The 21,769-nt window shown below is 49.0% G+C and overlaps 2 protein-coding genes across 3 annotated transcripts; one reads left to right on the top strand and one right to left on the bottom strand.

Annotated features, from left to right (window-relative positions):
- Positions 1-1,468: 1,468 nt before the first annotated feature.
- VIPAS39 (VPS33B interacting protein, apical-basolateral polarity regulator, spe-39 homolog) lies at positions 1,469-15,445 on the bottom strand. Of its 2 annotated transcripts, none has more exons than XM_055794010.1 (20): positions 15,315-15,445; positions 15,013-15,105; positions 14,467-14,566; positions 13,013-13,156; positions 12,010-12,048; positions 11,607-11,671; positions 8,938-8,994; positions 7,942-8,034; positions 7,263-7,296; positions 6,711-6,813; positions 6,595-6,622; positions 6,336-6,409; positions 5,701-5,776; positions 5,270-5,404; positions 4,686-4,727; positions 4,195-4,284; positions 3,712-3,798; positions 3,112-3,201; positions 2,679-2,783; positions 1,469-2,407 (listed from the first exon to the last, which is right to left on the bottom strand). In XM_055794010.1, the coding sequence occupies exons 2-20, from the start codon at positions 15,103-15,105 to the stop codon at positions 2,387-2,389; spliced, it is 1,476 nt and encodes a 491-aa protein (XP_055649985.1). In that variant the 5' UTR covers positions 15,315-15,445; the 3' UTR covers positions 1,469-2,386. The 2 variants fall into 2 exon arrangements, with proteins under 2 accessions (XP_055649985.1, XP_055649986.1); XM_055794011.1 differs by having other exon boundaries at positions 15,217-15,339.
- A 14-nt stretch (positions 15,446-15,459) lies between these two features.
- AHSA1 (activator of HSP90 ATPase activity 1) lies at positions 15,460-21,769 on the top strand. The gene is made up of 9 exons (XM_055794012.1): positions 15,460-15,629; positions 15,957-16,147; positions 16,322-16,404; positions 17,084-17,201; positions 18,872-18,960; positions 19,321-19,455; positions 20,241-20,342; positions 20,876-20,927; positions 21,359-21,769. Exons 1-9 carry the CDS (start codon positions 15,550-15,552, stop codon positions 21,529-21,531), a joined length of 1,023 nt encoding a protein of 340 aa, XP_055649987.1. The 5' UTR covers positions 15,460-15,549; the 3' UTR covers positions 21,532-21,769.

Here is a 21,769-nt window from a genome sequence, read left to right as displayed (position 1 = left end):
GTAACTGTTGGGGCTGCCAAATGCTGCCTTATGGACAAACACTCCCTGATGCACCACGTGTAATCAGATACACCAGCCACGGTATCCTGGTGCTCTGAAAGATGCTCACAAAGCTGGTACCCAGCTTCTAGAATTGGGGTGTGAGGAACAACCAAATCAACAACTCCATCCCATGTGGCACATCAGCATTTCATGTTACAAGTAGTCCTGCTTTGCTTGGGACGCTGGCAGTGGCAATACCCACAGGTCAGAAGGATGGCATCCTGCAAACTGCACACCGAGCTCAGGGGATCAGCAGGCACAGCCAGCTCACGGCTCCCCTGCTGCTGGACTTATACATCCCCTTAACCATCTGTAGCACTGGTCATACCACGCGAGGATCCATGCCTGGAGAATACAGGCATGAAGATCTGTTTTGTGGCTTCACCACATTACTCCAAGGATACGTTCAGCTTCTCCTGCTGCTCCCCAATGTAAAGTCCAACCAAGCGATGGCCTGGCCTGGAATGCGTGGGAAAGCCTGGCAGCAAACCTTACCCTAGCCAACAGCACCCTGGGTTGCCTTGGGATGAATGCTACCAGCAGGTTAGGGAAGGTGATCCTTCCTGCCTAAACCCAGCATGCTGGGTCCAGTTCTGGGCTCCTCAGTACAAAAAGAGGCATGGACATACTGGGGAGAGTCCAGCAAGGGGCCACCAAGATAACCAAGGGACTGGAGCATCTCTCATATGAGGAAAGGCCGAGAGCTAGGACTGTTCAACTTGGAGAAGGCTCAGAGGGGAATCTTAACTAACGTGTGCAAGTACTAATGTGAGCAGGAATGAAGAAGGGGGAACCCAGACTCTTTTCAGTGGTACCCAGTGACACCAAGAGGCAGTGGGCACAAACCGAAATGCGAGAGGCCATCTGAAGTCAAGGAAACACCTTTTTGCTGTGAGGGTGGTCAAATTCAGGAACAGGTTGCCCAGAGAAGCTGGGTTGTCTCCAGCTGTGGAGATACTGAAAACCCAAATAGACACAGTCCTGGTCTGCCTGTTCCAGGTGACCCTGCTTGAGCAGGATTGGACTAGATCAAGAGGCGTCTTCTAACCTAAATGATTCTGTGAGGAAAAAAAACCCCAAACACCAACAAAAAAACCCCCTGAAAGCACACAGCGCAGTAAGGAGGTTGGAACACTGCCCTCAGGCTGGTACATTGCTACACATAACCTTCACCTTTGTGTGACCAGCCCCTGTGGCAGCAAACTCTCCTACAACATTAAAATTAATTCACTTGTGCTGATGGCATTGAAGGTGTGAAATAAGGTACCACTGCAAGCAAAGCCACACCATGGTGACACACACTGTGCTTTTCAGGACGTGAGAAAACACCCTGCATACTCACGTTGTCAGAGGTGTGATAAATTGCTCAGGATGAGCACACAGGGTGAAAAAGTGCTCTGTGTGGGAAGGAAATAAACAGCCCAAGGAGAAAGAGACAGCTTTATTTAAGGAATTGAAGTGAGGTCTGGAAGGATGAAGCCAGCAGTTGCCTGAGGAGTTGTGTTTCTAAGAAAGTGCAATTCATCCTTCCTGGCATAACACTCCCGGAGAAAAGAGCTGCTGGGGCCAGCAGGTTTGTGCCAGCTGAGAGGGGTCTCTCTTTGCGCTCCATCCAGCCCAGCAAGGCTCTGACCAGCTCCACACTAGGTGCATGTTCTTCCCTGATAACAGGATCTTCCAAGAGCTGCAGAGTGCCAGCACAAGGATACTGGCAGAGGCTGCTGTCCTGGCTCTCTGCAGGAGTGCGTACAACACTTTTCCTAGGGTGAGCCAGAACAAACCAACACAAAATAAAAAAAAATTTAAAAAAAAGAAAGGAAGTTTTAAGGTGGAGCTGGTCCTTTCCTTTCCCCCAACACGCTCTTCAATGCTGAGAGAACATAGTCCAGTAGGCTTTACTCCAGCCACAGCCATGACTGGTGATGCTCAAGCCAGCTTGAGTGTTAAAGGAACTGGTCAGCACTGTCTGGTGATGAGACCCACAAACGTGACTGACCTGTTCCTCTTGCAAGAATAAGCCCAGGCACTACCCAGAGCAAACGTAACCTTGCTGTGCCCAGCAACTTCCCTCCACAAACAAAAGTGAGCCAAGTTAAAGAGAATCAGATTCCAAAAAGAATCAACCCTGCTGGATCAGTACCATGGTTTCACTGGCTACATTGGAACAGTTGCCTTCACCCAGCCTGAATGCCACTGTCCCACAAACCACGGGCACCCACTGTCACTGACAAACGTTGATCATGCAATGAGTAGTAACAGAGTTGCTCTCTTGGCACCGGACTGGGTTTTGCAGTTTCCTCTTTCACTGGCAAGGCAACGGCCAAGCAGGCTGCTTCACAGGTGCTCAGTTTTTCCATCGGATTTGCTAGAAGGAAGAACGAGACATGACTAATATCAGTGCTGGACACAGATCCCTCAGGGGCCAAGCTGTCAAGTCCCAATCCTTGACAAGGACAACCACGGCCAGAGGGTGCCGTTTCTATCAGTTTCAACCTTTGTTCCTACACTGAATGCAACTCCAAATGTAAGATTAGCTTCCCAGCAAGGACAAAAAGTATGTTGGACAGCCATGCCCTGACACCTAACCTACAGCCGTTTCTGATGAGATTCCGGAAGAAAAAGTAGGTGTTTCTTACTGTGTTGTTGAGAACACTGTTTATCTTCTCCTCTTCTGCAGAGCCTCGTTCCACCTTGCATTTATATGCTGTCAGCTGGATGCGGTCCTTTAAATCCCTGTATGTCTAGACAAACAGCAAAACCAGCACTCAGCTGGACACTCTTCAAGGACACTTCTGCAGTTAGATGGTGCGTTGCCTGCAGACGAGCAGGGCAACTCTTCAGTCCCCCCTCAAGTTCCCACCACAGCACAATTCCACAGCACAAATGCTAGGAGCCACTCTCCTAGCTCACTTGGTTTCCACTGGGAACCATATCACTGCTCCCAGGCCACAGGAATAAAAAAAACCCCAACAGGCACATAGCAGCAGCAGCACATGGCAGAGCACAGGAAAGCTAGGGAGAAAAAGCAGGCTCTTGTCCCATCTCTTGACACACACACCAGGAACCTACCTCAATGACAACATCATGGCACTTGTATTTGGTGGCGAGGTTCAACCGCGTCTCCACATCCTCCACCAGGCGCACATACTCCTGTAGAACCTGTGAGAAGGAAGAGTGTCTCAGCTCCCTTCTGCGGGTACCTCCTGACTCGTTCCCTCACCCTAGTCACAAAACCTTTCAAGGTTGCTGCTCACACAGACTTGACCCCTTCCTTCCTAAGGCAACAAGTGACTAGGACAAGACTGCTCAGGAGCCCAGAGGCAGTAAAGCTTTGCTCACAAAGGTCAGAGTCTTAGGCTACCTCACTCCTATGGATCAGGTTAACAGTTGCCAGCCAGGTTAAGCGTAAGAGAAGTTAATGCAGCAAACACAGGTGGCAATGCACTGAGAGACCTCCCAGACAACTCTAGGCCTGCTGTCCCTCTTGCAGCGAGACCTAGGACCCAGCCCTCACTACCATGCACAGTTCCTGTTGATGCTGCACCCACCTGGCAGAGCCAGCAGCTTGGCAAGCTGTTCTCCTGCTCCCAGCTAGGAAGCTTAGGGAACCATTCCCACATCAAATCCCAACAAAGAGGAGGACGACATAACCGGCAGCTCCTTGCTCACCTGCACAGGAGCATTGTTCCTCTGCAAGATCTCCACCACCCGATGGAAGCCAATAGGTGCTTTCTTCTTGGTGTAGCCCAGCCAGTTCTGAAAGGAGAGCCAAACCCTATGTTAATCCTAAAGGGCAACCCCTCCAGCCACAAGAACACGTTTTCCCCCTCGGTGTCAGCAACATATGTCACCAGCCACCACGTGCACCACTGGCAGAGCCCTTCATGCAGTGGCTATGTAGCTTGGCTACAAACCCTTTGGTTACAGAGCACAAAGGTAGTCCCCTTCTCTGACCTTGCTGCTGCAGCCAAGCCAGGCTCAGCAGAGGTCTTACGCAGGGAGAGGAGGAACGTACTGCAACACGCTGCAGCAGAGGTGTTGGGCCCTGCTGAAATAAAACCAGTCTGTCCAGCAACTCCAGAACAACCCAGCTATCAGCAGTAGATATCAGTACTTGGCACTGAGTCCCCAGCAAGGCTTTCCGCAGCTCACCTTGGTGGTAAAGAGGGCATCCACATCATCCCAGGCTCGCAGCTTGGCACGGGCAGCCAGGGCAGTCAGCACATACTGCTTATCGGGAATCTGCAAGGCAGAAAGCTACGCTCAGAGCACCAGCACAGCTGAGAAGGCCTGCATGGGTTGGACAGGAACGGCATCCGCCCCCAGCCCTGTCAAGACCCACACCAACAGCTAAGCAAGGAGGTGAGATGCTGTCTAAGGTCAGGACCAGCACTGCAGAGAGCAGGAGGTGGGGGATCTGCAAGTGCTGCTGCAGCCAGGGTGCACCCAGTGAAAGCCTCCACATAGCTCGCACTTGCCTCTCTGAGCCTCCAGAATGGCTCTGCTCGAGGAGGATGCCATGCCCCCCTCCCCATCTCAGGGCTGAGCCCCTTGAACTCTTGGTACCCAGCCCCCTCGCTAAGTACAACTTGGCTGCCCACATTTTCCACTAGGGCTGCCACAATGACAGGAGACACACACACCTTAAATGTTTTCTTCAGGTTGGTCGGGCTGCTGAACGTTCCCTAGAGAGAGCAGACGGGTCAGTACAAACTCAGCAGGGCAGGCTGCAGGACAGGTTCAGACACCACTTGTAAGGTATTTGCCATTTGCCTTGCACAGGGTGTATCTCCCCATGTTTTTACCGCTTTCTGCTCATGTCAGTGCCACAGGAGGAAACAGCTGGCAGAAGAGAGCAACTACCCCACCTCATGAGCTCTCTGGTTTGGTTTCTTCTACATCCTCAACCTAGTGCACCTACTACAGCACTTCCAAGACCAGTATTGCGCACCTCAGCCTCACGGGATTAAGGGCCATAGCGATACAAGTGATTTCTAGGAAGCAACTCCCTGACAGGCTGTCCCATGTTGAATGTCCCACCTTAGAGCACAAAAGAAAACTCCGAACTTGTGCCAGACAGACAAGGGGAGCTGAGTTCCTCCAGGTCTCTCTGAGGGATGAAATAGGACCTCATACCCCTTCTTTCCTTAACATGCTCCATCTCAACCACCCCACACATTGAGGACTACAGGGATGAGATGTAACTCTTCTCCCAGATCCTCCTCACCTCAGCCTCTGTATAGTGGTAGAAACAGGAATAGAAGAGGGTGGTCACTAGTGGCATGTTGAGAATTGAAGCCTTGCGAGGATATTTCCGAAATATCTCAGACTGCCCAGCCATTTCCAAGTGCCGATCATTGGCCTGTGAAAGGAGGAAGACAGAGAGGGTAAACATGAGCCAGGGCAACTGCCTGACCTAGCTGCAGGGTACAGACCTGGGGAAAGTGTTGCAATAGCAATGCACAAGCACAACCTCAACATGCCATGAAGTCTCAGGTCTGGTATTCATCAGGTGTGCCTGGCACGGCAGCTTGGACAGCAGTTAAACTACACTAGCCAGGACCAGCTGGTTAGATCCAAAGTGGTACAAGTTAGGGACAGGTAGAGATCTCACAGCCAGTCCCAGTCACCTCCTGACCAGCAGGGAAGATTTCATACCTCAATGATGATCTGTCGCTCCAACAAGGTATAATGGTCTTGGATGTGGGAGGTATCCTCAGCTGAAAATGGCAGCCTGGCCAGACGTGGAGGAAAGAGACACTGTCAGCAGCTCTTAATGCAGAACACTTCGAAGGATGCTCTTCTCTACCAAACATGCTCCCCACAGAGATATGGGGAACTCCTCCCATTCTCCCCAGCCTGAGTGGCTAGTAGGTACTCATGCTCCTGCCCCACTGCCCTCTTCAACTGACCCTCTAGAGTCCTAGACAGGCTCCAGAGAAGGAAAAATTATGTGGCACCTCTTACAGAACAATCTAAAGCTGATGCTACCAATTCCCTCAAGTGCTCAGGCACCCAAGCTTTCATCCTTCACAACCTGAAGGGTCAATGATCAGAAGGTCCCTAAAACATCTTTGCCCCCAAGAAAGCCGCAAAAGCTGCTGGACTAGTCATCACCACAAATCCTTCCAAAGTCTGCATTGTGTCCACAACAACCTACTCCCACTGAGGCAAAACTAGCATCAGCTTTCAAACTACAGAAGCTGTGTCACTGGGACAGACGTCTAATTTTCTTTACTACCACCTTCTGTGAAGCACCCGCATCCCTCCCACCCTCTTGCGTTTTTTCTTACCCAATGCAGCCTTTCAGAAATTCCCTCCTTTTTTCTACATCCTGGATGTTCAGATGCTCCCGGTACTGGGACAGCTGGAGGGGGAGGGAAAAGAAGCACAGTCTGTTCTCATGGATTTGGGAGATATAGGACTTCAGAGGGCAAAACGGGGATGCCAGGCTCTTGCCTGACTACCAGACATCCTGCAACCAGCCTCCCCCGGCCCACCACACTCCCTCTTAACTGAGGAAAGGGAGCTTCTGCTCCTGGAAATACTCACAGCAACTTCCTCAGTCCTGTCTAGGAACCTGCAAAACAGAATGAGGAAGCATTAACTTGGAGACAGGTTCCTAGCAGTGCGCTCAGCCCTGCCACAAGACTGGGCAAGAGCCTCACCTGAGCAGATCCAGAAGCAACTTCTGCTCACCCGTCTCTTTGAGGAAATGGATCAGATGACACAAGGCCACCTGCCGCACCTCCAGCTCCCGAAACAAGATCTCTACAGGAGAGAGAGATACATACAGGTGAGTAAAGCAAGCTGGCACTACCAAGCCAGAGAGGGCTAAGCACAGTGCATGGAGTTACAAGCCATTGGCAGGACTCAATAACCTTATCCCATCTCAAAGCACAGCCTTGGAGGCTAGTGCACAGGAGAAGAGCCCGTTCACCAGGCTGCCAGCTGAATTCACAGCAGTGTATTACCCCTACAGGTTCATTTTCATTCACCCCATCACCACTACCACGTATCACTGCTTAAAGCACCTCTCAGGACCTTCGTGGGCATCATCATCCCCCCTCCCATATTACACTTGCTGCAAAAATATTTCATGCTCAGCTAAGTAGCAATATCCCACATGCTCTCTTTGTGACTTTCACCCTGCCAAAGAACTAGCTGCTCTGCCCTTAACTAAAACACAGTATAGAAACCCTGGCTGCAGTCACACTTACCTCTCCTTAGCGTCCGTTTCAGGAATATCAGGACCTGTGAGCACAGAGAGGCAGTCTCAGCTGAGCAGATCAGTCTTCACCAGAATTAAGAGACAGCAAAATGGTCAAGGCCTGGGGAAGCTTTTGCAAAGGGCCTCTAGAGACACAGCTCTTACAGCACTGAACTGAATTCTACTGCCCACTAGACACTTGCCACAGCTGTCTGGAAGCCTGCCCAAGCTTCTACACTGGAGCTTAGATAAGCAAGACCAAGATTTAGAAAGGAAAACCTTTCCATGAGAGTTCTGAGAGGTTAAAAAGACCTGGATGAGGGAAGCTTTGACACAGTCCCATTTGCTGCCTGATGTTTTGGAAGCCAGGTAAGCTGGAGAGGCCCCTCAAATCTTCTGTGCTGCAATGAGCAAATTAAACGTCAGCCTTCAAGAAGCTGCTGCAAAGATCAGTAAGGCTGAAGCATCAGGTTCCTTGTTATTAACCTGACATGAATTCTCCAGGGTGGCAGGAAAGCCAGCAGGAATATGGAACTTCCCAGTCTTAAGCTTTGATACTTTCCATTAACTTTTTGGTTTGAAGTAAAGAACAACCCCCTATCTTGCAAGATTAGGTGGCCAACTGACTACATTCACATAAGCACGCTCTGTGGGGTCACCCAGAAAGTCCCAGCCCTATATGGACTCACAGCTGTAATGACATTCCCATCGTGCCCTGCCACAGCTTCATCCAAGAGCACCAGCTTGTCCTGCAGGGAGCGAAATCTCTCTAGAGAGCAGATCTGGAGATAGAAAACGTGTAAGTAGGCATAAGGGACATCAGACAATCTGCAGGCTGAAACAGCCCCCAAGGTACTACTTATTCTTCCCCCATGAGTCTTTCAGCAATATGAATAACTGTCCTCCCAACCAGTGGAGGACTTCTATGCTACATGCTGCACCATCCCTGGGAATCTGTCCACAGGGGTTGCAGAGTTAGCCCGAATTACTGCCCAGGCTAGGACAGGAGACATTGTACATTCAGCACAAACACCCTTGTAACGAGGCAAAACTTCCCTGTGCACCACAAACCACCACAGGAGGAAGGAACTCTACAGGGCCCTTTCAACAGAGGAGACCAGAAAAATAGAGTTGTAAGACTTCCTCCCTTCTTCTTACCCCGTAACTGTGGCCTCTTTCAGCCTTTAGATCACCTCAGCCTTTGAGGAGACACATGCAGAGTAAAATCACAAGCTCCCTATATGCTTACTGCAAACTGAGGCAGCCAAGACGAAGATTTCAGAGTAACCAAGATTGTTTCTTTCTCCCTCCATTTGCCACCAAGAAGGGAAGTAGAGCCCCACACCCTTGGATTTTTTTCCATAAACCCAGCCCCAAGAAGCACAAAGGGTACAGAGGAACACAGCAGTACAGATACCTCCCGTCAGAGCCTAGCTGAGGTGATGACTCAAGTAAACAATGCAACAAAAGCCTGAAGGTCTCCTGCAGCTCCTGAGCTAGTGTGATGCCAGCACTGCCACCCGGCACAGCGGCACACAGGCAGGGCACTGTCCCTGCGGGGAGCTGCAGGCAACACGGATCCCCTCCCTACTCCCAGAACAGCCAGGAGCATAGGGAAGTGTAAAGCAGTTTAGGAGCACTCACCCTCTGACTCTTGCAAGCAGGTGCAAGTGGAAAGGCCTTACCTTGCCCCTCTGCATTCGCCTGACCGTATCCTTAGGGCTCCAATCACTGCTGTAATCCTGCCACAAGGAAAATAAAGAGCTCTTCAGCCCCAAGAGGCCAGATCACATCAGCAGTCCCCAAGCTGCTTTCCACCCACTTGTGCTGGATCAGAGTGACGGCCCATGTGTAGCTTCTCAGACTTATCATTCAGCTGCTCTAGGGGAGCTGTTGGCAGGATGTGTCCCTACAGTGTTCAGGTGCAGATGCTGAGCCCTCAGACTGTGTGTGCTGGTGGGAAAGGAAGATAGAGGCTCAAATGCAAACACAGAGTCTTTCTATTGCCCCAATAAGATCCATCATCATATCCTTTATAAGCAGTGCATTTCACAGGTTGTCCTCCTCATAAATTAAAGCTCCAATGTTGCTTTCAGAAGGACAAACAAAATACACGCAAAACCAACAATCCCAAAACTGAGGGGAAGGAGTCAGTTTCTTGTTACAATTCAGACAGACTTCTGCTGGTGAGCCTTCCACAGCAGCACAGACTATGCAGGAACAACAAATTCAGGCAACCACCCTGGAGAGTCATACAGGACTAGCACAGTGTGACAAGAGCACTGAAGCCTGGGGCAAGGCCATCTTAAGGTAATACGCTACCACTGCTGCAATGACCAAAGCTCTTCCCCAGCAGCCACTAGGATCTGGAAGCACTGGATAAAAAGTGGCAGCAGCCTGAACCGCTCCTGAACTCAGAACCCAAGAGGGCAGCCAAATTTCTGTAAGGCACTTGAGCCAGCAGTTGTAATTCAGCCTTCTGCCTGAGAAGAGCCAGAGAAAGAGAGTAACCAGAACCAGCTCTGAGGACACTGAATTTTAAGTTCGCTGAAGATTTATTAAAAACCCAAATCTAATGAAAAGAAGGATTAACCCAGTCCTATTAGGGGATCACTGCACACAAGCCTCTCAAGTCAACGTATAGCTGAGTGTCAGAGCATCCTGAGCACCAGGGTTCCCTCCAGTTCCTCTGCCCAGAAGCATCTCCTCAGCCTGTCACTGTCAGAGCACTAGTTCAAAGCTGACACTAATTTTCCCTTCTTTGTTCCACCCCACTTACAATACTCCTACCTGCTTTTAAGGAGCTGTACAGCCTCTCCCTTTCCTGCTTCACTGCCTCTGCAGGCACAGAATGGAACACAAGAGGGCACATTTATTTCTCCTGCTGTGCTTTCAGGAAGTGATGTCTGTTAGATTATGTGATTAATAGCTAATCGACATAAACACATCAACCTGGTGAGGATCAGATGGCCAAGGACAGATGAAGAAAACCCAGTAACCTAATCAGGGCAATCTGAGCACACTGACTTGGCCACTCCTCCCCAATAGCAAATGAGACAGATTAGGTCACTATCCGTTGCATAAAACCCTCCTGAGATCAGTAAACCAAAGAAACTTTCCCCAAACAACATGCAACCCTAAAGAGGCACAGGACTTAGTATGGGATGCAAGGGCACCCTGGGATGTTTTAAAAAGGTTGTGCAAACGTGTGAGGCTTGTTATGGCAGTTTACAGGAAAAGACAAAAAGCAGAGAAAGGGATGGATCGAAATGAATTGGGCAGGAACAAGCATGGGAAAACAGGGAAAATGGGCCACAGAGCGCCAGCCAAGTGTAAACAAGTGACTAGTTAGTGTGCCTGTCTGACTGAGCCCAGCAATAGATCACTGCAGTCTGTATTACATTCTCACTAAACTCTGTATTTAACTACCTTCTGTGTGGGTGGGCTCTCTGTTCCCAGTTCATGTGAAAGCTAGTAAACTTCAAGCTCAACCAGCCAGTGAGTAGAACAAACAATCTACCATGAAGGAGAATGGGACCATGAACCCTAGGGACTCAAGGGTCCAGGTGCCAGCAACTAGAGGAGACTGAGGTCTGGGATTCAGCTACAAAACAAACTGGTTGTCTAAGACCAGCTGCTGGAGAGACCCATAGAGCATGCATATGTTCCACTAGTGGAACTCAATCCTGGTCAACCAGAAAGGAGGCTGGGGATCAGGCTTGAGTGTGGTGCATTTACATGTCTGTTGGTAAAGGCATTGGTTTCTGTCTGCGTTAATCCATGTGGGCAGCTGTGTGAATACATGCTCGGTCCTGTTACTGGCTGGACCAGGGGACATGTAACTACAACATCACACCTAGCAGGAGGAATCTACCCACTCCCAAAATCCACTAGTTTCTGCAACACCTAACACTGCCTATGTGGGAGAACATTCCTGCCAACTAGAACTCTACCTCTGTGCAGCTCCCTCTGTGCTGTCCCAGCGATTCATGAACAAGAAATTTAGAAGCCTTTAGATTTAAAAAATTTGAAAGCACACATGATGCCAGTTCACCTGACCCAGCGTGAAAGCAGTTTACAGGCAAAGCACCATATAGAAATCCTTTTCACAAAAGACTGCTGGGCCATTTGTTAGCAGGAGTAACGAAGACCCCCAGCAAGGCTCTCTATTTTTGAGCAAAAGCAGAGAACACCTGAATTACTGCGAGGCTGCATTTTGCAGCTCTCTATCCTATTCCCTGCATTGCCCTCTGCTGTCTGAAATAGTGATTAATCACCTTCCATGAAACCAACACAGTCGAAGTTCTCCTGGCAGTACTCTGATCTCAACACACTACAAACACAAGCTGCTCACCTTGTACTCAGCTTTCGGTCTGCGCAGCTCTGGGGCATAGTTTTTAACTCCTGTGTCAGAGAGGGCTGAGAGGGAAAGGCAAAGCTGAATAGCACATCAAAATCTCAATTCACACCCACTTCCAAAACAGCCCTTTGCTTGGTTTTCATCGTAGAAGACCCAAACTCAAGCACCAAACAGCAATACAAAGCTGCTCTAAACCCAACGGTTGTCAGCTGTCCATAAGCAGATCACCACAAACCATCTGGCCAACTCTTTTCATTTCTTTGCTGAATGACTTTCAGGCAACCCGTGATTCAGTTTCTGCTACATAAGGAAGATGACACTTCTCCTTTTTTTGGACATGCTTTGGTTTACATAAATCTGCACCCCTCCCAAAATGAGGCAGGGATTCAAAACTTACCATCTGAAAGGGACTGGAAACTTGGAAGTCTGTTTCGTCCTGAAATCAAAACAACCACTCATGAGAGACTGTCTCTTCCCCAGCAAGATCTCTTGCAGAGGGAACACAAGCCTAGACCGCAAGCCAGTGTGGTATAGCCATGCCACTGTAGAACAAGCCACTCTGTGCAGTGATTCACACTACGCCAGCACAGCCGCGGCTCACCAGCTTGCAGTCGAAGGCTTTGAAGTTGTCTGTGGCATCACGAACCATATCACACCCTGGCCCCATCTGCCCTCTTGTTGCTGAGGCCAGGAGAGGTTAGAGAGCCTAAATTCACTCATCTACCTGCAGTGCAGAGGCTCAAGCACACACACTGCTCAGTCCATGGCAGCACGGACAGCTTCTCTCACCAGAGCTGCGATGTGGATGCCTTTTGTTATCACTGTATTACCAAAGCTGAGAGTAAAAAACCACCCCCGAGAAAGAGACAAAGTAAAAGCTGCTTTGCTGTCTGGCTGTGAGACAACAGAGCTGAACTCTTGCAAGCTGTGTAAGCCTCCCCATGGCCTGCTGTGCAGATCCCCCCATAACCAGCTATGCTACCAAGCTGAACCAACTACAACATCAACAGCAGCCAGCTGAGCTCCCAATAAAGGACAATCAACCTGTCTTCTCTATGGTACTGAAGATCAAATGAGGGCCACATGGGTCATGCCAGTTCCTTTGCAGGCTGCTCTTTTCCACCATGCAAACAGATTGCTGTACAGTGCTGTGCTCTACCTTGCTGTTCTGTGGAACCTGGCTTTTAAGAAGCCATAGTCTCCAAAGCTCCCTCCCATACTGTCAGCACAAGGCAGTCTTCAATTTCTGACCAGTAAGAGATACACTCGCACACTGAAGAGAGATCAGAGCTTCCCTGCTTTGCAATACACTTAAGAGAAAACGGTTTACACAACACAATTGCCCCTTAAGGCTCTTGAGGGAAAAGCCATTTGTCCATACTGTATAAGAAGAACCTCACCTTTGAATAGGCTGCTTAGGGAGTAGGAGGAAACTTGTTTGGGAAAAGCAGCATAGGAGGAAGAGCCCTTCTGTAGGCTGGAGTCTCGGCCTTCCAGCGAGCTAGTGCTGCTGGAGGCTGTCTCTTTGATTGACCAGGAGATACCTATGTGGAGACAAAGGTCATTTATAACAGAGAAAGAGAAAACCAGTCTGTAAAGAATGATCTTATGTTAACAGCAGCAATGTTACCAAGCGTGTCCTGGTCAGTTCTGCAGTAGCACATGCTGATAACTTGGATGCTCAGCACTAACAAGATGCAGTGTACAGAATCCCAGGTCTCATGTAACACAGCTCATTAAACAGTTGCACATTGCCCTCCACAAATGGTTGATTTCAGCAATGTCGTACAGCTGATTATGGCTTATACAAAAAAATGCACAGACCACTCAACACTTATGTGCTGTTGCATAGGATAAAGCGTAACCCTTGCTCTAAAGGTACAGAACAAGACAGAGAATCCCTGGTTTACCTCAAATTACAGCAGCATAAAGAGCATACCTTCGTGAACACCGGAAAACTGAGATAGCTTTCCTCCTCACACAGACAAAACAGCTATCAATATGCATATGCTGCTAGCAACAATGAATATGTCTCCCTCCTGCTTGTTTGAGACACAGTTTTCCCTTCTTTTCACGCTGCTGCACAACACACACATGGTAGGACAGGGTGATAGAGCAAAAAAGCCGATAGGTAGAGACCTTGGGTAGGAAAAGAAATGGTATGAACCAGAGGGAGGAGCTACAGCATAAGACAAAAAGAACAGAGTCTTTGAAGGTCTTCTAGGTAATCCAAATGTCATTTTTCACTGCTTGATATGGGCTAGCAAGTGCCACATATTCTGTGCGTCACGAACTCCCAAGTGCAGGAGACAGCATCATGTCTGGGTCACAAGTTCACTCCCATCATCACTAGAAACATATTTGCTTAATGCTTACAATTCCCTTTCAAACTTCAAGCTTAAGGGCCAACCTGTAAACAGACCGTTAGCCTTGCAATAACTTATTAAAGTGCTGTGAGGAGAAAGCAGAGAACTTTAAATGGTGCCTTTTCAGGCAGCAGCGTAAGGAAACGATCACCTAGAATCCTGCAGGCCGGTTGAGCATGATGAATATCAAGCCATAACCTCCAAAATATCTGCTCTAAGCTGGGCTACATATTGAGAAACACAGAGAGATCCCTCCACTTGTCTGCATGCCATTGCTTTATGTAGTTTGGGCTTCTGCTCGCTCTCTTTTCAGTGGAACCACACAGGTAAAGCAAGTGGCTCACAATGTGACCTGAGGAGACTGGAATTAAAGATTAAGGATTAGATAGTAAGCAGTACTCCTGACCTCAACTAAACAACGCGACCTAAGCTGTAATTTTAAACTCCCTCTGTCTCCAGGATAACTTTTTTGGTACTTCTGCACTTACTTCCCACAGGTTCTCCGCTCCAGCTGACCCTCTCAAGGTCGTCATCATCATCATCGACGATATCCCGAAGGCTATTCACTGCCCGTTTGGATTCCTTTAGCTACGGACAAAAGAAAGGGCTTGTATAAAGACCATCAGTGTCACAGAGTGTGTTCTGTTTCTTACTACCTTGAAACGATCCCCCTCAGAGCTGTGAATACAGCTTCTTCAGCTTCCACTGCCTCTTTCGGAGAAGGTACTTTACGCCAGTGGGTGTTCAGCAGACACAGGAGCCATTCCTCACCCCGGGAACCCGAATGCCACCGGCACTGACAGCTCAACCGGCAGGAGATGCAGTTTGGTGCCCGGGCAAGGACCCACGCTCCTAACGAGATTTCGGTTTGGCTACCGTGGGGGTCGAGCCAGGAGCCCTCAGCGGCCACCTCAGAGGGCAGGAGGCAACATCCCACCCACCCAGGAGGCGCAGCCCCTCAGCAAAGCGCGGGGCCGAGGCGCTGGCTAGGGATGGGGCGCGGGTGGGGCTGCCCATGGGGGGTCAGACCCTACCTGTGACAGCTCGTCATCCTCATCGTCGAAGGTGAAGGCCCGGAACTTGGAGCTGTGCCAGTACTCCTCCTCGTCCGCCCTGGCCCTGCTCATCTGCAACGGAACACAGGGGCTGCCTGGGGTGGGGGGCGGGGGATCACCACCCCCCGGCCCCGCCGCCCCCCGGCCCCGCCCCCGGCCCCACCGCCCCCCGGCCCCGCTCACCTCCCCGCGCCTCCCCTCCCGCGCCGGGCACCGCCAGCGCAGGGCCGGGCCGGGCCGGGCAGTCCCCCCGCCGGGCCGGCGTCCCCCCGCTGGCGCACTACGAGTGCCGGCGTGCCCCGCGCCGTCGGCTCCGGGGCGGGGTGGCGGGGCCGGCTCCGGGAGCGCCGGCGCCAGCGGGAGGCCACGGGGCGGCGGAACCAAGGAGGCAGGCGGCGGCGAGGCGGGGGGGAGGCGCCGGAAGGGACCGTGCCGGAAGCCGGGAGGTGGCGCGGCGGCCGGCGGTTCTAGCAGTTTCCACGGGCGGTCGGTGCGGCGGAGGCGGCGGCGGTCCCGATGGCCAAGTGGGGAGAGGGAGACCCGCGCTGGATCGTCGAGCAGCGGGCGGACGCCACCAACGTTAACAACTGGCACTGGTGAGCGGGGCTGCCCGGCCGGCCGGCCGGCGCCGGGGCCCACCTGGCAGGGCCCGCTGCCCCGGGGGGGGGGCGGCCGGTGCCCCGGGGAAGGGCTCTGCCCGCGCTCCCCTGTGTGCCTGTTGGTGCTGGGGGGGGACGGGCTGGTGTCCCGGGAAGGCCCCGGCGTGTGTGTGCGTGGCCTGTGTGGGGTCCCCGTGGATCCCCGTGTGACCCTCCGTGTCCCTGTGTGTGTGTTGGGCCGGGCCAGGCCAAGGCTGGATAGCCCCAGCGTGTGCTGGCGGTGTGGCCTGGCCCAGGTTCTCACAGTGCCCGGTTCTCTCGCAGGACAGAGCGGGATGCCTCCAACTGGTCCACAGAGCGGCTGAAAACTCTCCTCCTGCCTGTCAGGGTGGAGGGTGAGGAAGGGGCTTGTGAGGTGACAGAAGTGAGCAAGCTGGAGGGAGAGGCCTCCATTAACAACCGCAAAGGGAAACTTATCTTCTTCTATGAGTGGGCTATCAAGCTGGCGTGGACTGGTGAGTGATGTTCTCCCCTCCTGTTTCAAGGCCAGAGTCAAAGTGTAAGATCAAGGATAAGGATACTTATTTGGGAAATAACAATAAGAGGAAGTCTTGTCTTGTGATACATCACAAGTTTGGTTCTTATCAGAGTAAGAAATACTGATCTGAACAACATGATTGTAATTGCAGGCACCTCAAAGACAGGTGTGAAATACAAAGGTTACGTGGAGATTCCTAATCTCTCGGATGAAAATGACATCGATGAAGTTGAGGTAAGCACAGCTAAAGGCTGATACTGCTGGCTGTATGGTTGTTCTAACAGGAATCCTCACAGCGTTAATAGTTCCTTCTATGTTACCTTTTTTTAGAACATTTGCGTAGAAATTTTAGTGTTAGAGACTGCTTAAGTTAATAGAATCATAGAGTGGTTTGGGTTGGAAAGGACCTTAAAGATCATCTAGTTCCAACCCCCCTGCCGTGGGCAGGGACACCTTCCACTAGACCAGGTTCTCCGAGCCCTGTGCAGCTTGATCTTCAATGCTTCCAGGGGTTGGCCATCCACAGCTTCTCTGGGCAACCTATTCCAGTGCCCCGCCACGCTCACAGTAAAGAATTTCTTCTTTAATATCTAATCTAAATTTTCCCTCTTTCAGTTTCATACTGTTATCTCTCATCCTGCCACTGCATACCCTGATAAGGAGTCCCTTCCCATCATGTTGTATCTTTACCAAATTAATTCCTGCCTTCTAGATGTAAGGGCTCTATAGCACTTGAAGGTGTCTAGGTACATGCATACATTACTGTAGGCTGAGAGAGATAAAGTGAAAGATTAATAAAACTGCACTGCTGCTTGTGAAAGTTTGGCCAAAGTCTAACTGTGATGTTGAATTGAGTATTAAAAGGACCGTGCAAGTATGGCCTTGTTAATCAGCACGTGCCCTCCTTGTTTAGATCCATGTCAGCCTTGCCAAAGATGAGCCTGACACTAACTTGAAGACCCTGATGAAGCAAGAAGGTGCAAAAAAAATTAGAGATGCAATGAAAACTTACATCAGTACTCTCAAAACAGGTATGTAACTGAGAGGGAGAAGTGTTACGGGAATCCGTATGAGCTAATGCTAAAGAAGGGATGGGGGTAATGGGAGTGAATATCAGTCTTCACCTCACCTTGACAGGAAGGTGTCAGAGCAACAATACCAACTTTTCCGTCTCTTGATAATGCTTAGCATTTGGTAAGAAGCACTTCTGTCTGTAGGCACTGTAGCACAACCCAGAAAGACTATTTTTAGTGATAACCCAATAATAAACAGCATTTTTGGATTTACGTTTTAAAACTGAGAATGTCCTTCATATGCTGAAGGTCAGCTAGAGAGAAATTGAAACCAGTATAAAATGTGTTTGCTACCTCAGTGACGCAGTATCAGTCGCTGCATGTGGCCCAACCTGGACTTTAGTTTTCATATTCCCTTGGAAGGTGGTATCTTCTCTCTAGGTTGTTGTGTTTTCTCTTTTGCTGTGCTAGTAAAGGCATCTAGTGTTCTTTGGATTTGAGAGTAACTGACAACTGGATATAGCTCTGCAGGTTTTGTTGGTGTCCTTGAATAAGCTGTCTCAGCTTCCAGATCAAAATTATCTTTTTTTAGGAGATAAATCTGATGCCAGCAGCTGTAGTCAAATCGGCATGCTTTTTGAGTTTGGCTTTGCTATCTAGTACAGACTGGGGACCCTACAGTTGCTTTTTATATCCATTTACCTGTATTGTGCTACACATGCTTAGATATTCAGCTTTTGCTAAGTACAGACCACCACTGGTTGCTGGTTTTCTGGGGTCAAATTTCTGTACCCTTGCTCTTTTTTCCAGGTGTTCTAGTGTTCAGGGTGGGAGATGCAGTCACCCAGTGGAAGATGAGAATGTTGTTCAGGAACAACTATGATCTTGTGGGCTGGAGTAAATAAGAATAGGTGGGAACTAAGTATTGTGGGATACAAGATTGAATGCATGTAATAAAATTCTGCTATGTAATGGAGTTTTGCTAGATTGAACAGATGAAGGGGAACCCTGTTTTATAATTGGTAAAGGCAGAAGTGATAGAGCTGGAGAAAAAGAAAACATGATGCTGAAAGAGGCTGAAACTTCTGGTGGAGTTATAAAAGTGCTGGTGTTGCTGAACAGGGCACTGGAGAGACCTCCCCTGGGTTTTTGTGTTTAGTCCTGGCGTCTGGTGTCAAAAAAGATAAATCAAAGAAGGAGTCAGAAGTAATTTTATTCTGTACTACAATGATAGGAGAAATGGGAGAGCCAGTCTGAAAAATGGAAGGGCTTGGTTTGGTTTGTCTAGACCAGCAAGATCAGAGTATTTGAGATGTGGCTGCTCTTTATATCAGAGAGTGAGACGGGGGAAAAGTTACGTAAGTGTAAGGCTAACATTAATATGAGAGCAACATGTAGAAGATAGTGATTGGTATTCTAGGCTAGGAAGAGGAGGTAAATTCCTAATTGTTAGTGTAGGCAGGTTCTGATACAGTCTTCAGTGGAGAGTAGTTGAGGGCAAGAAGAATTAATTGCTTGTTAAAAAAAAAAAAGAGGTCTGTTTACTTTTTTTTAACTGTTTCAAGTTGTGGGCACTAGCAAAAGCAGGCAAAAAACCAGGAAACCCTTCTGATTGTGTATTTCAAAGAATATTTAAAAGGTTTACCTGATCTTTTATTAGTTTCATGGGCGCATTCCTGTCTTTCCAGAATTCACCCAGGGCATGATTTTGCCCACAGTGAATGGTGAACACATGGAAACAACACCTCAGGTGGCTCCTAAAGCAGAAGACCGCAAGGTAAATAAAACTGTGCAAACATGCTTTGGGATCTGTGAAGAAAAGTACACAGTATTAGATTCCAGGGCTTATAGGAGCAACCTATGCTATTTGTAGGATAAATATATGGAGGAATTGGCAGTCTGTGGTGTAGGCCTGACTGTTTCGATTTGCAGCACGTGGTATCTCTTAATTCAAGCAGGGTCATAAATGTGCTTTTTATACTGAAATACAGTTGTACCTAATTACATCTTTACCAAAGGCCTTCGGGTTTTCTCTTGGATATGTGATCCACTTGTTGATTTTATTTATTATTATTTTATTATTATTATTTTGGTGAAAAAAGTATGTGTATGTACGTTTTGCTTGTTGTTTTGTTAGATGGCTGCCAGCAGTGGCACTGCCACGTCGCAGTCCAAATCCATAGGAGTCAAGATCCCTACATGTAAGATCAGCTTGAAGGACACCTTCTTAACATCTCCAGAGGAGCTCTACCGGGTATTTGTTACTCAGGAGGTAATGCCAGGCTTGTTCTGAGAGTTGTTCTTTGAACATAGGAGGTTGTTTCTTAGAAGCTTTTTAAGGCATTCTGTAGGACACACACAATCCATGAGAATGGGGTAAGAAAGCCGGTCTGCAGAACAGTTGCTTAAAGCTCCCGTGTGTGTCTTTTCACACAGTTGACAAGAGGGGATTAATGCCAGCCAGAAGCCAGTGCCAGACTGCTGTCAGCACCTATCTGTAGGTGTATCCCTAACTGCATGTGGTCAGATCTCTTGGGATTTACAGTTGTGTGCTTGTTGGTTTTTGTTTTTTTTTTCATTTTAAGGTTAGGTGCTATCAAAGCGTACTTCAGAAGTAGCTTCCCCTGTCCTGCACACTATTATATGGTTTAAGAAGAGAGAGCAGCATTGTATCGTTATTTAAACATGGTCTTAGTCTTTTGCTCCTCCCCTCCCCCCCCTTTTTTTTTAAAGGGGGCAGCAAAAAATACCACCTTTTCTTAGAACTAGGTTTCATAAAGAAATAAACAGAGTAAATCAAAGTGTGGCTTACAGAACACTGCATAGGATACGAAAACTAGGGGTTCTTTTCCTTTGGCAGGCAGAATGCTGCCGTAGTGGCGATAACCTTGCTTTGCTGGCCAGGACAGGGTTTTTGTCTTTTTCTTGATGAGGACCTTACACTATTGACTTAATGTCGTCTTTCAGAGCTTTTGTAGCTGGTTGGGAGGCATCGGGCAGCAAGTTTGCAACCAGATAGTGTCAAGTAATACAGGTCTCCTCCTGAATTCTTTTCAGATGGTCCAAGCTTTCACCCATGCACAAGCTGCCTTGGAGGCTGACAAAGGAGGCAAGTTTCAGTTGCTGGATGGCAGTGTCACGGGAGAGTTTGTTGACCTAGTAAGTACTAACTAGTGCAGGTGTGTCTTGCTCAGGAGCAACCTTTTTATTTTTGAGGTATCAATTCTGTAACAGTGCTTCAGTTAGCTAATTGCAGGGTTCTGCCTGGTGCCCAATAATTATCTCTAATCACTGTGGCTACTGAACTGTTCCTTATAGTATAGATTAATGTATGGGACTTCAGGCTGGGGAGAAAATCTGGTTGCGAGTCATGCATCTGCCCTGTCTTTGTGTGATTTTACTTATTTATTAGGGGTTGGAGGGGTGTTAAAGATAAAACTGACCCTTTTCTTCTTTGGCCCTCTTGCCACTGAAGTCTTCTGGACAGGGACGCTGTCTCAGTGTTTGGGGCCGTACTATGGCCTACATTCCTAGAAGAGGAGCAGAAAGGATGCTTAAAATTGTTTTCCTCTGTGTGTATGTGTTTCTCAAGGGGTCTCTTAAGGCTTCAGATCAACACAGTTCTAGTTATTTTCTATTAGACTGCAGGATTTGCAAAAAATTACTACTCAGTCTCTCTCTCTCTTTTCAAGGTCCCTGAGAAGCAACTTGTTATGAAATGGAGATTTAAATCTTGGCCAGCTGGTAAGTAGTCCAAAAATGGACTATGGTCTTACAGCCTTGCCTGTGTTTGAAGAATTCCAGCCCCACTTGCCAGAGCGCACTCTGGCTCATGAGTGGGGAGCACGTGGGTGTTCTGGGAGCTGCACCAGCCATACCCCACCTTCATATCCCACACAGTCAGGTCAGAATCATCAGCCATGGTTTAGAGCAGCAGCCAGGGATTAGGAACAGCTTGCTCAGCTGTGGCTGCAACTGCCTCAAACCCCGTGAAGAGGGAGCCCTCTCCTCCCTCTCTCTCTGAGGAACGCCTGCAGCTGTCATAAATAGATCCTCTGGAAAGGATCCCGAGGAGTCTTTTCAGTGGTGCCATGTGAGAGGAGGAGCAGAGTAGCTCCTTGGGGCAGCATATACTATACTACACACTATTGAGAGATTTGCTTTGGTTCCTCCAGGGCACTTTGCAACAATTACCTTGAACTTCACTGACAAAGGTGGTGAGACGGAGGTGTGCTTGGAAGGCAAGGGCATTCCTGCCAGCGAGGAGGAAAGAACAAAGCAAGGCTGGCAGCGCTACTACTTCGAGGGCATTAAACAGACATTTGGCTATGGCGCCCGCTTGTTTTAATACTGGTTGCTGGGAAGGCTCTGCCTGAAGACTCTGCCACATGGACTGATACATTTTTCACCTGTCCCTTTCTAATCTTGGCCCTACTGCTGAGTAAAGTGGGATGACAGGTGATGAGGAAGGCCATTGAGCAGCACCACTTTCAGTCCCTCACTGCTTTGTGCATGTCTCATGCTGCAGGGGATTCTCTTACATGTACATACTTCTATTGCTAAATAAACCTAACTTAAAAAAAACA

The sequence above is a fragment of the Falco peregrinus genome, chromosome 1 (assembly GCF_023634155.1).
Source record: "Falco peregrinus isolate bFalPer1 chromosome 1, bFalPer1.pri, whole genome shotgun sequence".
Taxonomy (NCBI): Eukaryota; Metazoa; Chordata; class Aves; order Falconiformes; family Falconidae; genus Falco; species Falco peregrinus.
This window is presented reverse-complemented; position numbering and strand designations above follow the sequence as displayed.

Excerpts from the sequence above, each read along its gene's own strand:
- AHSA1 (XM_055794012.1), top strand. The coding sequence starts at position 15,550 with ATGGCCAAGTGGGGAGAGGGAGACCCGCGCTGGATCGTCGAGCAGCGG. Across the intron at positions 16,148-16,321 it reads TATCAAGCTGGCGTGGACTG|GCACCTCAAAGACAGGTGTG; the intron begins GTGAGTGATGTT and ends TTGTAATTGCAG. Across the intron at positions 19,456-20,240 it reads GGGTATTTGTTACTCAGGAG|ATGGTCCAAGCTTTCACCCA; the intron begins GTAATGCCAGGC and ends AATTCTTTTCAG.
- VIPAS39 (XM_055794010.1), bottom strand. The coding sequence starts at position 15,105 with ATGAGCAGGGCCAGGGCGGACGAGGAGGAGTACTGGCACAGCTCCAAG. Across the intron at positions 14,567-15,012 it reads AGGATGACGAGCTGTCACAG|CTAAAGGAATCCAAACGGGC; the intron begins GTAGGGTCTGAC and ends TTTTGTCCGTAG. Across the intron at positions 3,202-3,711 it reads GGAACAATGCTCCTGTGCAG|GTTCTACAGGAGTATGTGCG; the intron begins GTGAGCAAGGAG and ends TCCTTCTCACAG.